Below are 16395 nucleotides of genomic sequence, written 5' to 3'. Positions count from 1 at the left end.
TAGGTATTGAGCAAAAGGTCCAGGACGTTGTTCCCCTGAACCGTCATTTCTACCGTAGTATTCACCACCACGATCAGATCTGACTTTCTTAATGCTTTTGTCAAGTTGATTCTCGACTTCAGTCTTGAATGACTTGAAAACGTCCAATGTCTGTGATTTTTCATGAAAAAGTATCAGGTATGCATATCTAGAGTAATCATCAATGAATGATACAAAATATTGTTGACCATTCCAAGAAGGTGTTGGAAATGGTCCACAAATATCAGTATGTATCAATTCCAATATTTCGGTGGCTCTATATGCACCATCTTTCTTTCTTTGATATGTTTTCCTTTGATACATTCAACACAATTGTTTAAATCTATAAAATCAATGGAGTTCAAAATTTCATCTGATACAAGTCGTTCAACTCTATTTCTAGATATGTGTCCTAATCAAATGTGCCATAATGCACAGAATTTTCATTATTAAACTTACGCTTAGTACCACGTGATTCCACATTTAGGGTTTCAATATAAGAAGCGTTTGCATCAAGCATATATAGACCATCATAAATTATAAGTGAATCAGTTCCAACAACGTTAGAATTAATAGACAACCTAAACATATTGTTTCCAAATGAACAACAATATCCTAATTTGTCCAAACTAGAAACAAAAATTAAATTTCGTCTAAACGACGGTACAACAAAAGTATCTATTAAGTCGAAATAATAACCAGTACTTAACAACAATCTAAAATGCCCTATTGCTTCCACTTCGACTGACTTGCCATCACCTACATAAATGCATCTTTCAGCATCATTTGGCTTTCGGCAGCTCAGACAACCCTGCATTGAAACACTTATATTAGTAGTAGCATCGAAATCTAACCACCAAGTGTTTCTTGGTACTGAAGCTAAATTTACTTCAGAACATACCAAACTTGAAATTGTACCTTTCTTTGCATGTCATGCATGGTACTTAGGACAATCTTTCTCGACATGATCATCTTTATCACAGAAGAAACAACCTTTCTTGTCCTTATCTTGCTTGTTCTTCTTTGCATATGGACCTTTAGCAGGCTCATTCATTCTTTTCTTGCCCTTATCTTTAGAGGTGCTTACATAATGGGCACTTTTAGTCTTGTCTTGCTTCAATCTCTCTTCCTCTTGAACATAATAAGAAATGAGCTCATTAAGAGACCATTTCTCCTTTTGACAGTTATAACTGATCTTGAACTGACTAAATTGATTTGGAAGAGAAATCATCACTAAATGAACAAGCATGTCTTCCGACAATTCAAGATTAAGTGCCTTCAACTGTGATGCAAGGTGAGACATTTCCATAATATATTCTCGGATATTTCCCTTGCCTTTATACTTCATGGAAATCAAGCTCTTCAGAATCGTGCTTGTTTACGCCTTATCGCTTTTGGCAAAGCTCTTTTCAATTTCATCGAGATATTCTTTAGCTTTGGTGACTTTGTCGGACACCACATCTCTAAAAGCCTCAGGTATGCCGCGTTTGATGATCATAAGACTCATGCGGTTAGAGTGATCCCACCTCTCACATATAGCCCTCTGTTCAGAGGAACTAGAATCCGTAAGAGCGATAGGTTGTTCTGTCCTGATTGCAAGATCTAGATCCATGCAGCCAAGAACAATAAGAAAGTTCTCCTTCCAATCCTTAAAATTTGTCCCATTAAGGATCGGCACTGAACTTAGATTAGCAGATATAGTAGTAACTTTTCGCTGAAAAGAGAACATAAAAATAATAACATAAATAACATGCTCATCTCAAACAAATTAAAATAAATGGCAAATCTCATCTCAAGATATCTAGTGCAATATCAATATTAAATCTTTGGACAATAATATTATATGCAAATGGTACCCTTTTCGCAATAATCAAACATTAACAATAATGTATGACAAACAAGAAACCTATCTTTGGATAGATCATGGAAAAGATAACTAATAAAACCTTATAATTGTTATATGTTTATTATCACAAGCAAATGAATCACTTTGTCAAGTATAAATCTTCCTTTGGGTCGATCAACACTCACATAAATATACTCATTTTGCACTTTAATTAAAACGTTAATAATATCATAATATCTCAAATAAAAAAATTTAAATAACAGCGGTCACATTGGCGACATATAATTATAATTTAATTTAATGTGAAATATTAGTTATTAATAGATAATAGATATATGAAATTCATGTAACTAAGAGAACGACACATATCCATCGATTTTTACTCCACCCAATAGATTGACCAATCAACATAATTTGGAAAAGAAAGGGAAAAAATTTGTCATCTATCCGAGAGTCCATGATCGGATATTTCAGATTATAATCATACGCCGATTGGAGTGAAATCGAAACACTTAATGAAGGCAAAATAGTTTCTTAAGAATTTGGAATAGATGGCTCTGATACCAATTGAAGAAATCAATTGGATTCCATATCTCAACACACAAAAAAATCCATGAATTCTATCCAATTCTTAAGAAATCACAAACAAAATAATCATAATTGCGGAAGCGTACCCGAATCCATGATTTTGCAGTCAATTTTCGGTGATGATCTTCAATCTGCAGATTTCCTTTAAGCCAGAGAGTTTTGTTGATGGGATACAAAACTTGAAACGTTATATGCAGATTGAGAACATAACCATTGTTTATAATTAAACAAGTTTTATTATTTATAATCTGGCCCCTCAACAAACTAGAAATATTATATATGGTATCCACACAATAATATCATGATGTTTAAGTCCTCAAGTCAATTCTTATTCTAAATTAGACCACATAAGTTTATGACTTATTTAATTGATGACATATAAACATTTATAATTACATTTATGGCCCAAGAATTCCAACACAAATGTGTAAATTCTATATTTTTTTATTATCGAGAATAACCATTAAAGAATATTCAGTGTCTTTATTATGTTTTTTTTTTAAATTATACTATCAATTATTTAATATTTAAAATTTTATTTTATCACAAAATAATAAAAGTTAACTCAAAATAAAAAAATAAAATTTTTTTAATTAAAAAATAAATAAATTTGAGCAAATTTTGACAAAGTACAACACTTGGTGGGGGATACACACAGTATTATAATTCTGCAGGACCAGTCCAGCAGATATTTTTTAGAGCAACCACAATGGGTGTTAAATGGGTGTTATAACGCCCATTTAACACCCTTTCTCCATTGTGAGTGGGTGTTATTAACGCCCACTCACAAGAGAGAGAAAAGGGGGCGTTCATATGTTTGAACGTCCTCTTGTCTGCTTATTTTTTTAAAAAAAATTGGACATTTAGCGACGATTTTTCAAAATCGTCGCTATTTAAGACGGATTTTTATAAACCGTCGCTGAACGCGGGCCCCACACACATGATGATGTTTCCTTATTTAATGTTATTTAATGTATTGGTTTAAATTTCAAATTTTCATTTTTTAAAAAGAAATTCGGATATTAAAATAAATAAAAAATAATGTTCAATTAAAAACTAACGGTTGTTTTTATTTATAAAAGTAAAAAATTGTTTTAACTGGCTAATTAACGGCTAGTTTAATAAAAAATAATATATTCATCTATAAATATTCACACACTACACAAATTATTTCAAACATCAAAACATATTATTTTTCACTCCAAAAATCTTTTCTCTTCTATTTTCATCATCTTAAATTCTTTTTTTAAAAAATTTCTTAAATCCTACTTTGTTCCGAAATGGATGAAAATTACCGAGGGTTTTTTAGAAATTTCGTGAATTTTCAAAAAAAGCCGGAAGTAAATACTTTTTCCCAAAATTCGCAAATTCCACCAAATTATCTTTATTTTCCATACCCACCAAATTATCCACAAAATCCATATCCACCAAATTATCCTTATAATTCCTATCCACCAAATTATCCATATAATCCATATCCACCAAACAATCCATCTAATCCACATGCAACCAGTATGCCATTTATTTCTCAGACGGAAAATGAACCGGCCACTCCGACTTTCGTCCCAGAGACTCAATTGTCCGACCGTGAATCCCCAATTGAAGTCGTAAATTTGGAGAATGTGGATTATGGCGCTGAGGGTAGAAAAAAACGGTCAACCTGGAGAAAGGTTGAAGACGAGGTCTTAGCGAGATCGTTTGTCTCTATCAGCGATGACCCAATCATCGGCAATGATCAAAAGGCGAAGCTTTCTGGGGACGTGTTGCAAGCTACTACAATGACAATCGTCCCACAGGTACACCCAATAGAAGTGCAAGTGTCATACGATCGCATTGGCACAATACCATACAAAAAAAGTATATCGCTTCAATGCAAATTACAATAGTATTTATAGTGCATATCGTAGCGGCCACAGTGATGAGGATATACTACGGCTTGCGTATGAAAAATATCGTGAGGAAAATAACGGCATCGCATTTAATCTTGAGCATGTGTGGAGGATCGTAAAAGACCGTCCAATGTTTCCACAGTCCGTTGATCACCTTATTAGCACGAAGAAGGCAAGGACCTCGGAGTCGGGAGCAAGCAACACCTCATCCAACCAAGATGCGAGTCTACATGTAGACCTAAACGAAGAAGAAAATCGTCCAATGGGTCAGAAGGCAGCAAAAAGAAAGGGAAAAGGTAAAACGAGATCGGACATGGAGTGTATGACAACAAACTTGGATAATATGTTTGCAAAGTTTACTGAATACACAAGCATGAAAAAAGTTGAAGTTGAAATGAAACAAAAACAACTCGAAGTAGAGGAGATGAAAGCAAAAGCTGCTATGGCCAAAGTTCAACTAAAGGAATATGCAATCCTTTCGAATGATACTTCGCAAATGACATATGAGCAACTTATCATCCACGAACATCTATGTCAAGAGATTAGGGGGAGATAGAATATTTAATTTCCAGTTATTGTAATTTTCGATTATTGTAATTTTCATTTGTTATAATTTTCATTTATTGTAATTTTCATTTATTATATGTTGTACCATTTTATTTTAGGTTTATAATAAATGTTTAATTTTAAATAAATGACACTCATAAAATTAAATTATTTTACATACTAAATATATAAAAACATATTATTATTAATATAAAATAATAATAATTTTAATTTCTTAAAAAATTTGAAATTGAATTTATTTAATTTAAAGTAATAATAAGATGAATGAGTGGACAGCGAGACCTACAAATAATGAGTGTGAATGTTAAAATGAATGTGGGATAATAGATGTGTTAATGTAATGTGTATGTGGCATGTGGACCCTACAATTTTTGATGAGGTAGTAGGTGTTATAACAATAACGAATGCAGGTGCCCTTAAAAATAAAATCAGTATCCGCCGTTTCATCAGTCTTATTTTCCATGGCGCTGTTTTTCTTAAAAAAAATACAGAACATGTGCACTTAGACTGCTATAAATTATAATGACATGGATCTCAATAACAAAATAATAATAATATAATTTATCAATTGATACATATTTGTATTAATTAATCATTCAAACATTTTTTATGAAAATATAAGATACTGTTATAATATAATTTTTAAATAAATATAAATTTAATTTTACGATTTTAATCAATAAAATAACTTTGAAAATAAAATGTATATATAGTTAAATTTAAAACAATAATTGAATTTAAAAGCAAGTCTTTTCATTATTCGGTTCGGTTAAATTTTTCATAACTTATTCCTCTTATCAATTTTAAGAATATATATACTATATTATTAAGTTTAAGACTCTTACAGTAACTATTTTTGAGGACATCAAAATATTTAATTTCATAATTACCCTTCTTACCCTACTAAAAACCTTCTCAAGTCACTTCATATTTTACATAGAAAAAAAATCTAAACAAAATTTCTCTTTTCAATCGAATAACTCTTCTAAATTGAAAATGATTACGTGTCAATTGTTTAGTATTATTCAATCAAATTAAAAATAATAACACGTGCAACGTATATGCATCTTTTACTAGTATAATATAATATCTGAACCATTTACGTTGGTTCAATTCTATTTTTTGCTAAAAGGAATAAGTTATTTTGGTAAATATTTGTCACGGTCCAGCCTACTTGTGATATTGTCCGCTTTGGTCCGAGACCTCCCGGATTTAAAACGCGTCACAAGGAGTTGCTACACGCTCATTTAAATGTCCAGCATCTCTTCTGTGGTTTAGTGATGTGGGATTTCGCCTAATGGCCTTACCCATTTTTCGGGACTCAGCGTACTCGCCGAGATTTTTCCCACCATCCCAAACTCACGCGGAGTCGCTCTAATGCCAAATGTCACGGTTCAGTCCACTTGTGATATTGTCTGCTTTGGCCCGAGGCCTCACGGATTTAAAACGCGTCACAAGAGATTGTTATACTCTCATTTAAATGCTCAGCATCTCCCGTGGTTTAGCGATGTGAGATTTCGCCTAAGGGCATTCAATCCCACATCTAGAAATTATTAGCGGGCAAAATGGTTGACATTCAACTAAATTGTCTATAAATGATATTTCAGTCTTGTAGAGTGAATTCAGATGTTATTGAGGCAAAATGATGGTCGCAAGATCCGACCGACCAAACATACTTGAGCCGAACGGCTCAATATACAAACTTTGGTATTTTAGTGATATCACTCAGATCGGTTATCGTAATGAAATGATTCAACATGTGTTGGAACAGTAAGACAATTATCTACAAATCATCTTTGAAAGTAGAAGTATAAATCGAAGCTTAAAAGCTTATAATTCCCGATGAATTTGCTGGTTCTGCACACGTTGTAGAAAGAGTTCAACCGTGTACATAGATAGTCCAGTATTTTGAGCATATCTCTCTCTTATAAACTCGAAATAGAGTTATTCTTGAGTACATGGAAATCTAAGAAAAAGGACTACAACTTTCATGTTTACTATTTTTCAAGAAATTAACAAATCAAGAGCAATATTCACCGGATTAGACAATGTTTCACTCAACCGTTTTGCTCATCCACTCAACTGTTTTGCTCATCCGATCGGTTCGTTCATTCAACCATTTTTCTCCTACAATCGAACTGCACCAGCGACATGCTAAAAAGTCAAATATGAATGTTGCAATGTCAAAAACAATACATAACATTTTCTAACGGTCATATTCTTGTGTCTAACGTATATATTACTCTTGGAAGCTATATATACATCATCATGAAGATCAAACACAAGTTTTTGAAGTGATTTCAAAGCATAAGCATATTACATAAATAAATTAGCTAAAACGACAACAAGCCCAAGAAATAAGTCTGAATAGATATATTAGCTTAATGAAAGCTTTTTCTATTGTGTGTGAGGATACTTTTTAAGAGTATATACACTATAATATATTAAGTTTTTCACACACACAATCACTCATATATATACAAAAGAGATGAGCTTTCAAATTTTAGGTGAGCGATAGTTTTCATACAAATACATTAAAAATTGTGTTTGTAGTCTTGACATAAAAGACGTTAAAAATTATGTGAATTGTGAGGTTACGTCCTACAATCGATAGTGTACTAGGAGTTTCGATTAGACAAGATATAAGTCCTTAGTCAAAACGAGTTTGTACAAATAGTTGTATAAATCAAAACGAGTTTGTACAAATAATTGTATAATCTCCAAAAAAAAGTCCATAAACAAATTCATGAACATTTATTTATCGCATTGACTTACTTTTTCTACTGTTTCTGGTCGGCATAGTTGAAACATTTTATCTGTTTTTCAAATACAAAAATATTGCATACAAGGTATTTGATAAAATTCTTCAAACCAAATCATTTTGTAATTTCAACTTGCATATTTTTTTAAAAATATTAAAAAAATGTTTGATTGATTTTTAGAGGGATTATTTTGTGTTTCTTTCGTTTGATTTTAGAACCAAACTCGATTTAATTTCTCGATGATCGATTCATTTTTGAACATTTCAAGAACGAGCTATTGTAGCTCTTTTAATCACAAAATATTTTAAATAATTTATTCACTCTCCTTTAAACTCTAACTTGATCCTAACAGTTTTGATTTTTTTAATAATTTCTTAATTTAAGCTAGAATCTAATTAAATATTAATAATTTTTTGCTCAGAATCCGCTTTTTTTAGTACCCACAAATGTTATTCTTTGTCAAAAAGTTAAAATTTATTATATAAAAAAAACCAAAATTTTTATCTTAAAAATCACATGCTTAATCACGAATTTTCACTTTTTTTCAACTTTAATGTGATCAATCTTTAGATTGGCCTTCTTCTACATTCTTGCCCAAATCAGAAGTTTTTATATATTCACAGTTCACCCTTAATCCGCACTTCTTATAACACATGACTGCTGGTGAAATCATGAAAAATATGGTTTTTAAATGTACATAATATGATTGGGACAGACTAGAAATACGACACTTTAACACACTGGTATATTAAATTGAAATATATGTATTTCGATATAGCTTTATTGCTGCGAAAATGTCCAACTTTTCAATTTCCCATTTTGTCACACGATGAATTCGAAGATATGGGCCGATTCTGACCGCAAACGAGAGAATCTACCAACGGTTCGTTAACTAAAAAATAACCTTAAATTCCCAAGATCCCAGCGCTAAATTGCTCTAATAATTCAAGAAAATGGAGGTCTACGATCCCGAAAGAGTGATCATGAATGATACTGCTGATGGAGGCTATTAATTATAATTCGGTTCGCATGATCCCGCTTCTCAGAAGAACCTCTATTTCAGCAATATCCTCTGTGAAATCTTGCCAAGCCCATTTGTTATCATCATCCCTATCATATTCTTTGACCAGGATCGCTGTCATGAATTCTCGCAATTTCGGGCCTTCTCAAAGGCTTTTGTCCTTGGCCCAGCAGTTGCGCTTGTACAAACCGCCTCCGGAGGATGAGGAGGAGGAGGAGGAGGAGCAGAGGATTGAGGACAGTGCAGGGAAAGTGGTTTCCCAAGTGGGTTTTGCGGAATCGGTTACTTCGATGGCACAACAGCCTGCAGAGAGGTTCACGCCTAAAAGAGCGGCTGTGCTCGTCTGTCTTTTTGAAGGGGATGATGGGGAATTTAGAGTAATTCTTACAAAAAGGTCCTCGAAGCTGTCCACTCACTCTGGTAAATTTGATTGCATTTTCTTGAAATGGTTTTGCAGTTTCATGTAATTACTTTTCTATTTCTGGTTCATTATTTAATTTTTGACTTGTTGATTTTTTGGATCAAGACTCAAAACTGTTTTTGTTATTTCCTAATGCGAGTGTTGATGGAGATAGATTTGGATTCTGTTGATGATTGATCGAACCTTTTCTATTAACTGATGAAGGTGAAACTCGATTCCTTGCTGGTATGTCAGATTAAATTAGGGACATTTTGAGGAGGGGATGGGCTTGCTGTTTTTTTAGGTGATGGACAACCATTTGATTCTTGTGAGGATGTTCAGTCACCGTTTGGCTAATTTACTAATTGGCTTTCCAAAATATGTTATTTTGCTCTGATGATTCAAGAATAGGAATCCAAATCTTGGTGTTTAAATTCAAAGTTTCCCCGCTTCAGAAATCTTGATAAATAAATTGTATTTCTAAAGAAATGCCGGTAGTCTGTGACTCCGTTAGAGTTTGGTTGATGCTGACTGCAGGTGACTGAGGTTGCTTTGTGCATGTTGGTCACTTGGTGGTTGACTCTTACAATGTTTTTGTGAGTTATTTTCAGTATTTTAACTTGTAAATTATGCAAATTATAGGTGAAGTTTCATTGCCTGGAGGTAAGGCTGAGGAGACAGACGCCAATGATGCTGAGACAGCAACAAGGGAAGCAAAGGAGGAGATAGGGTTGGATCCTTCACTAGTAAATGTTGTCACTTGCCTTGAACCATTCTTATCCAAGGTATGTCAACCTAGTTCATCGATCTTCTCGGCTTTTATCTTTTCAAAAAAATTTTGATTCATTAAGGATGTTCCTTTGTAAGAATTTGTTTACCAAAGTTACTATTCAAATGTGTTCTTAGGTTGTGAACACTTGCTTCATTGGGGAGTTGTGCTCTCTACTCTTGGAATAAGTATACTAGTAGGAAAAAAAATTAACCGTAAATAATACTATAGTAAGCCATTATGTTTGGTTAAACTCTCTATTTGCACAAATCTTTGAGCTTATTCTGCTTCGCACATTAAAATAACTTTAGTAGTATCTATGCAGCACCTCCTCAGAGTGATCCCTGTTATCGGCATTCTTTCCAACAAGAAAGACTTCACTCCCTCTCCCAATGCTGCTGAAGTGGAAGCCATATTTGACGCTCCGTTGGAAATGTTTCTCAAGGTATTTTCACAATTATCTACTTTTCCTTTGCTCACGCCGTTCTCACCATGAAATGTCATATTCAGAATGAGAACAGAAAATGGGAAAAAAGGGAGTGGATGGGCGTCGAGTATTTGCTGCATTTTTTCAACTACGAAATGAATGGAAAGAAGTACTTGATATGGGGTTTGACTGCCGGAATCTTGATTAGGGCTGCATCAGTTGTGTATCAGAAGCCACCTGCTTTTCTAGAACAAAGCCCCAAGTACAAAATTCCTGGAGTTGTGCTCAAGGATACTACTATGACTTGAGATAGACCATTTTATCTCCCTCTTTCTTTTGGTTGTGCTGTGATCCATGTCTCAGTTCGTTTGCAAACTGTAATTGTTTTGTGTTTATGGAAATATATATCTAGTCACCGAAAGGGTAAAATATTTGTACCATAAAATTCAAGTCGGTCGATGAGGAGACCGGTTTTATCTATACGCGTGGGATCCATGTTATATCCGAGTGAACAATTGGAGCTATATTTGGATGCAGTCGAATGGAGATCAATTCCTAAAATTTTACCTTTGAACTCGAGTTCAAACTTGTTTTAATAGCGGATATTGATTTCCGAGTTCGAGTTTTTTGGGCTCGAACGAAACTATATTTTGGTTATTGAATGTTGAGGCACCTTCTCCGGAGGTTATTTTTGCTTCAGCAACGATCGAGCTCGAATTCAGAAGTTAGACAATTCAGTAACTAAGAAAAGCACATTTAAAAAAAAACAAATTAATAATAAGTTCATTGGTTCTCCAACCAACCAAGTACAAACTCTACCTATATTGAGGTCATTGAAAACCAGATCTGTTAGGTGCTTTGCAAGCAACCATCAATCGCCATGGATTCCAAAAGTTTCCGGAAATCAGAAGCCCTCGTCCTATTAGCCCAAAGACTCCGCCTTCTCAATCCCAATGCACAGGATTCGAATACTCAGAATTCTGATAATGAATTGGTTCCTCAAGAAGTCAACCCCAATACAGCTGCGGTTTTGATCTGTTTGTTTGAAGGTGACAAGGGTGATCTTCGAGTGATTCTTACCAGAAGATCTTCAACGATGTCCTCTCATTCCGGTAGTGGCATCCTGTTGTTGTAACAAAATATGTATAGGGATCGTAAATATTGTGGGCTAATTTTAATTCATGTTCAGGTGAAGGTCGCGTTGCCGGGAGGGAAGAGGGATGCGTGTGATTTGAATAATGCTGATACTGCTTTGAGAGAAGCTAAGGAGGAAATTGGACTGGACCCCTCCATTGTAGAAGTTGTTACTATTCTTGAACCTTTCCACACAAAGGTACAAGGTTCTTGGTCTGGTGAAACTATTTGCGGGAATGTTATACTTAATCCCCTATTTTTTGTTTAACTTGTCGATCTTTCTGCCGACGATTTGAATTCCCCCAGTCTTAATGGTTGCAGAAAAAAATTACTGTGTTTCCAGTAATTGGAATATTGTGGGACAAGAACGCCTTCAAACCAGTCCCAAATGCCGATGAAGTGGAATCTATATTTGATGCTCCTCTAGAAATGTTTTTAAAGGTGGGTTTCTTGGAATTAATTCATTTCGAGTCTCAATCTCGCAAGTTTAGAATAATAATGATAATTATTTGATGGGATGATCAGGATGAAAATCGAAGAGAAGAGGAGAGGGAGTGGATGGGTTATAAATATTTGCTGCATTTCTTTAATCACCCGTGGGAGAAGGAATCTTACGTGATATGGGCACTGACTGCTGGAATCTTAATCAAGGCTGCATCAATTGTGTACCAGAAACCACCTGCTTTCGAAGAACGTAGGCCTACGTTCTGGAAAGGAGGGAGAACCAATGAAGATGATGTTCTTGCATGTCAAAGTCCAGCATTCTTATTACAACCATGGACTTAATTGGTTCTTTCATTACTTTGTATTGATTTTGAAATTTGATACTTGCGACTGAAAGTGGATTTTCAGCAATTGTTATCTATATATTTATTTAATAGAACTTGAGTCAAGCCCTTTTAATAAATGGTTTTGGTCCAAGTTTGTTTACACTACTAAGTTTACATAACTAATAATGTCAATTGACCTAAAACCAAGAAGGTTAAATAGAACTCTCAACGTTTATCTAACCTATTAACTTTCTATTTTCTTATATGTGTGGATGATGTATTATTTGATTGTAAAAGAAAGTTTTCATCCGTCGGAAGAGGATCCTTTAATCACGTGGAAAGAGTTCTGAAGGAGTAAAAAAAATGTTCAGACGAAGTTTTAATCCCTTGGAAGAGGACGCAGCGGAGATCAATTTTTTAATCACTCGGGAAAAAGTTTTGAACGGAGTCAAAAAATAATAAAATTCCGTTGCCGGGACTTGAACCCGGGTCTCTCGGGTGAGAGCCGAGTATCCTAACCAACTAGACTACAACGGAGCTTGTGATACGTACTTCGTATTTACGTATTTATTTATATCGTATCTTTCCTGACGAATGAGAATTATGCATAGAGCATTAAATTATTTCAACTTGTACACGCACAAAAAAATTAATAGTCACTGCACTAATAATCAATGTCATCGCTATATTGCTGTATGGAGTTAGTTGGCCAACCCACTGATGCATATCATGAATGCAATTGATTGCTTCAGCACGTAACACACACACACAAAAAAGAAAGAAAAAGAAAAAAAGCAACCTCCTGGCCCTCAATTATGCAAAGAAGGGGTTTGTGCCTTGATTCCATATAATAAAGTTTATTAAATTTGAACCTAATTAATACATATCTTGGTCTACATGATAATTAATGAAGATGATACTGTAAATCCTTAATTCAAAAAAGAATCTATTACATGGCGCGCGCACAGGAAAATAGAGTAGTATGCTGCTTCAGTTGGGTGTATGGCGTCCCAAAACACATATTTTGAGTCATCCATGCAGACGACCGACCCCGGATTGCAAGCGAATGATGCCTCCAACAGTCCAGTTCCACAGCATCCCACGTTTACTTTCTCAAACCCTGAAATACATAATACATACGTATATACAATAAATATAATTATTAAAAAATGATTATTTTTTTCAAAATTAATTCCAAATAATATATCCTTACCGAATTGATGAGGGTTCTTGACAATGTCATCCAAGGGCTTGTAGATGTCAATATAGGCCACCCGGGCACCTGCATGACTCATCTGCCGCATATCTGCGAGCGTGGTCTGGAGCATGCGGTTGTAATCCTGTGCTACGGTGCACAGTGACTCGATACACCCACGATTCGTTAAAGCGTTGTAGGAATTCAGCGTTATGACCGCTGGCACGCATCCTATTGGCGGCAGCCCCGCTATCACAATGTTCCTCGCCCCCAACTCCAGTAAACCCTACATGTATGATAATTGTAACCGCGTTATTCATTAAAAAATTAAAGAGAAAATAGATCATTAGTACAACTGTCTCTCAGCTATTTGTCCCAACAATTATTAAGCTTTGAAGTTACTCTTATTGCATATATATATATATATATATATATATATATATATGATGGACTTGGAACAGGTATGCCCTGCCCTGAATGCTGTCTCATATTAGTTCGCTATCACGATGTATCGAATAAAAATATTCATTCCAAAGTGTCTGGTCTAAACGCATTTTCTTGCGTCAAATTAATAATATTTATATTGTTTGTAGGTTCGAACATTTTCTTGTTTTATCAAAAATTATAGTTATGGTAAGAGTGCAACTTTAATTTTAAATCGTACAGCACAAGCTTCACAATTCGATGACTCTCCTAACATGATACTATTAGGTGGTGACATTTAAAACTTCATAAAATTTACTATCAATACTTAGAAACAAATCTTTGACCAATAGAGAGAACTCACATAACTATTGTCAAAGAATATCATTAAATTTTTTTTTGCTATTTTTATTATTGTTGCCCAGATTCGGCAGCATACCACTAGCAATATACCCCGAAGCTAACTCATAAATGTGACTAATTTCTATGTAGGAAGTAGGGACCATATATTTTGTGTACCACAACACACTTATCACCGTTTATATGATCTAAAAATGTAAAGATGATATTGCCTCCAAAAGTCTCATTGATGATGACATATCATTAGAGTTTTCACATTATGAGACTAAACCTTGGATCCTTCGTACATAATTTGAAGAATTTCAAATCATCAAAATTAATGTGCTTTTCGAAATTATATCATTAATTCAAATCAAGGGTAACTCATAAAAATTTCATGCATTTATTTATTTCGATGTTTATATAGAGTATCCTTACTTTATTATAAATGGAGTATCATGTAAAATAACCATTTTAATTTGATTTCTCTAGTGTTCTTTTTTATTTGAGTAGGTTGAGAAGCTCTCACGAATCTTTATCTATGAGACGGGTCAACTCTACCGATATTCAAAATAAAAAGTAATACTCTTAACATGAAAATTAATATTTTTTCATGGATGACCCAAATAAGAGATCTGTCTCACAAAATACGACCTATGAGACCGTCTCACACAATTTTTTGTCTTTTTTATTTTTAAATGATTTGTTTATATCAAACATTCTTTATATTTGTTGTTGATCCTAACCCAAAATAATCAATGATACGGAAGTTTCCAAAATTTGAAAAATCTTATTATAGTACGTACCTGTATGAATAGCTGTACGTTATGTAAAATGAACTTCTGGTAGCCGGAGATAGGGTAGGTTAGTCTTCGGAACGGCAGGCCATAGTAATTGACCATGAAATCATTTGTTCCCGCACTACAAAGAAATATAGCTTTATTTATCAGCTTTCTGGCTGCCTCTTTCCCAATGGAATACTCCATTCGCCTTATGTACTCTTTAAAATTGTCCACTTGCATTTGCATTGTAAGCACACCCTGTCAATATCAATATTAGGATACTACAGAACTATATCTTTGAACTGAAAAAAGAAATATAACATATCTATTTCAGACGGAGGGAGAGAGGCAAATTAAGTTCAATTTTATAGGAGATGAAAGATAAGGAGTGGGAAAGAGACGTCTAATTTAGCTGTAAGCGGATCGAAGCCGGAGCCAGCAGAAGCAAAGGAAACTCCGGTCTTGAGTTCGTCGAGGCTAAGCGTTGAGTCCAAATACGGTGGTATATAGTCTTTGATCCCCAAGTAGCGAGCTGTCGTATACATAGTAAATATGTGATATTAATAATTCTAGAATTGTAAATATGATATCAACAAGAATGAATTCGTTTTTAATTCATTTTTCATATGATTGGGCGAGCTATAACATGTTAATTATTTGAAAATTTTACAAAAGGAATAAAAAAATCTAAATTAATCGAGGATTCATGTTTGAACTATAAAAATTCCTTGGATGTAAGCATATCCTTCCCCATGAAAAAGAGCATGTGATCTAACCAACTCATATCTTTGAATGTTTTATTACCGTAACATTCAATTATAAACATAATATATATATATATATATATATATATATATATATATATTATGTGTGTGTGTGAAATGTATACATGGAACAAGATATTCATGTACGTACCCACGAAATCTGTAGCAAGAAGGCCATTGGTAAACCTTCCGGTGGCGATATGGTTGGGAAATCTCCGACCGTAAGGCGGGAAGTTGCTTTTGAAAGTGGTTTTCAAGAAATTATTGTTGCCGGAATCAACAGTGGAGTCGCCGAACACAAAAATGGCGGAAACTGAAACATTCTTCAGTGGAGAGACTTGCTCTTTTAAGCTTCGAGTCTCAGCAGTGTATAATATAAGCAGATAATGAACAAGGAAAATTATGGCAACCCAGTGAGATGAACAGCAGAGAGACATCATGATCGGAAATGACCCGCAACACCGAGTTAAAGAAAATATTGTCTTTGTGCCGATATATATATATATATATATATATATATATAGATTAAAATATTGACAGAGAGGAGCGAGCCCATTATTTAAGCATGGACTGACTGACGCAGTAATTACCATACATTGAAAATAATACATCATTTTATTTTTCATTATTAATGCAAACCAGGTAGCGATGATATATAGATCAACATATTAAATTTTTTTTTAAAAAAAAGATAAAGAAAT

The 16395-nt window shown here is 34.0% G+C and overlaps 3 protein-coding genes and 1 non-coding gene across 4 annotated transcripts; 2 read left to right on the top strand and 2 right to left on the bottom strand.

Annotated features, from left to right (window-relative positions):
• The first annotated feature begins 8454 nt into the window (after positions 1-8454).
• Positions 8455-10789, top strand: LOC142533560 (nudix hydrolase 15, mitochondrial-like). The gene is made up of 4 exons (XM_075640378.1): positions 8455-9111; positions 9734-9876; positions 10186-10305; positions 10371-10789. Exons 1-4 carry the CDS (start codon positions 8658-8660, stop codon positions 10593-10595), a joined length of 942 nt encoding a protein of 313 aa, XP_075496493.1. The 5' UTR covers positions 8455-8657; the 3' UTR covers positions 10596-10789.
• Positions 10790-10917: 128 nt separating this feature from the next.
• On the top strand, positions 10918-12331 carry LOC142533565 (nudix hydrolase 11-like). Its single transcript, XM_075640391.1, has 4 exons — positions 10918-11400; positions 11479-11620; positions 11743-11862; positions 11947-12331. Exons 1-4 carry the CDS (start codon positions 11168-11170, stop codon positions 12205-12207), a joined length of 756 nt encoding a protein of 251 aa, XP_075496506.1. The 5' UTR covers positions 10918-11167; the 3' UTR covers positions 12208-12331.
• Positions 12332-12655: 324 nt separating this feature from the next.
• Positions 12656-12728, bottom strand: TRNAE-CUC (transfer RNA glutamic acid (anticodon CUC)). Its single transcript has one exon. It is a non-coding gene; the product is annotated as a tRNA-Glu (tRNA).
• Positions 12729-12999: 271 nt separating this feature from the next.
• LOC142537980 (GDSL esterase/lipase At5g45960-like) lies at positions 13000-16182 on the bottom strand. Its single transcript, XM_075643435.1, has 5 exons — positions 15846-16182; positions 15332-15462; positions 14955-15188; positions 13405-13672; positions 13000-13311 (listed from the first exon to the last, which is right to left on the bottom strand). The coding sequence occupies exons 1-5, from the start codon at positions 16132-16134 to the stop codon at positions 13121-13123; spliced, it is 1113 nt and encodes a 370-aa protein (XP_075499550.1). The 5' UTR covers positions 16135-16182; the 3' UTR covers positions 13000-13120.
• Between the last annotated feature and the right edge of the window lie 213 nt (positions 16183-16395).

The sequence above is a fragment of the Primulina tabacum genome, chromosome 2 (genome assembly GCF_025594145.1).
Source record: "Primulina tabacum isolate GXHZ01 chromosome 2, ASM2559414v2, whole genome shotgun sequence".
NCBI lineage: Eukaryota > Viridiplantae > Streptophyta > Magnoliopsida > Lamiales > Gesneriaceae > Primulina > Primulina tabacum.
This window is presented reverse-complemented; position numbering and strand designations above follow the sequence as displayed.

Excerpts from the sequence above, each read along its gene's own strand:
- LOC142537980 (XM_075643435.1), bottom strand. The coding sequence starts at position 16,134 with ATGATGTCTCTCTGCTGTTCATCTCACTGGGTTGCCATAATTTTCCTT. Across the intron at positions 15,463-15,845 it reads TCTTGCTACAGATTTCGTGG|CTCGCTACTTGGGGATCAAA; the intron begins GTACGTACATGA and ends TGTATACGACAG. Across the intron at positions 15,189-15,331 it reads CGCTTACAGCTAAATTAGAC|GGTGTGCTTACAATGCAAAT; the intron begins GTCTCTTTCCCA and ends TGATATTGACAG.
- LOC142533560 (XM_075640378.1), top strand. The coding sequence starts at position 8,658 with ATGATACTGCTGATGGAGGCTATTAATTATAATTCGGTTCGCATGATC. Across the intron at positions 9,112-9,733 it reads GAAGCTGTCCACTCACTCTG|GTGAAGTTTCATTGCCTGGA; the intron begins GTAAATTTGATT and ends TGCAAATTATAG. Across the intron at positions 10,306-10,370 it reads CGTTGGAAATGTTTCTCAAG|AATGAGAACAGAAAATGGGA; the intron begins GTATTTTCACAA and ends TGTCATATTCAG.
- LOC142533565 (XM_075640391.1), top strand. The coding sequence starts at position 11,168 with ATGGATTCCAAAAGTTTCCGGAAATCAGAAGCCCTCGTCCTATTAGCC. Across the intron at positions 11,401-11,478 it reads ACGATGTCCTCTCATTCCGG|GAAGGTCGCGTTGCCGGGAG; the intron begins TAGTGGCATCCT and ends TCATGTTCAGGT. Across the intron at positions 11,863-11,946 it reads CTCTAGAAATGTTTTTAAAG|GATGAAAATCGAAGAGAAGA; the intron begins GTGGGTTTCTTG and ends TGGGATGATCAG.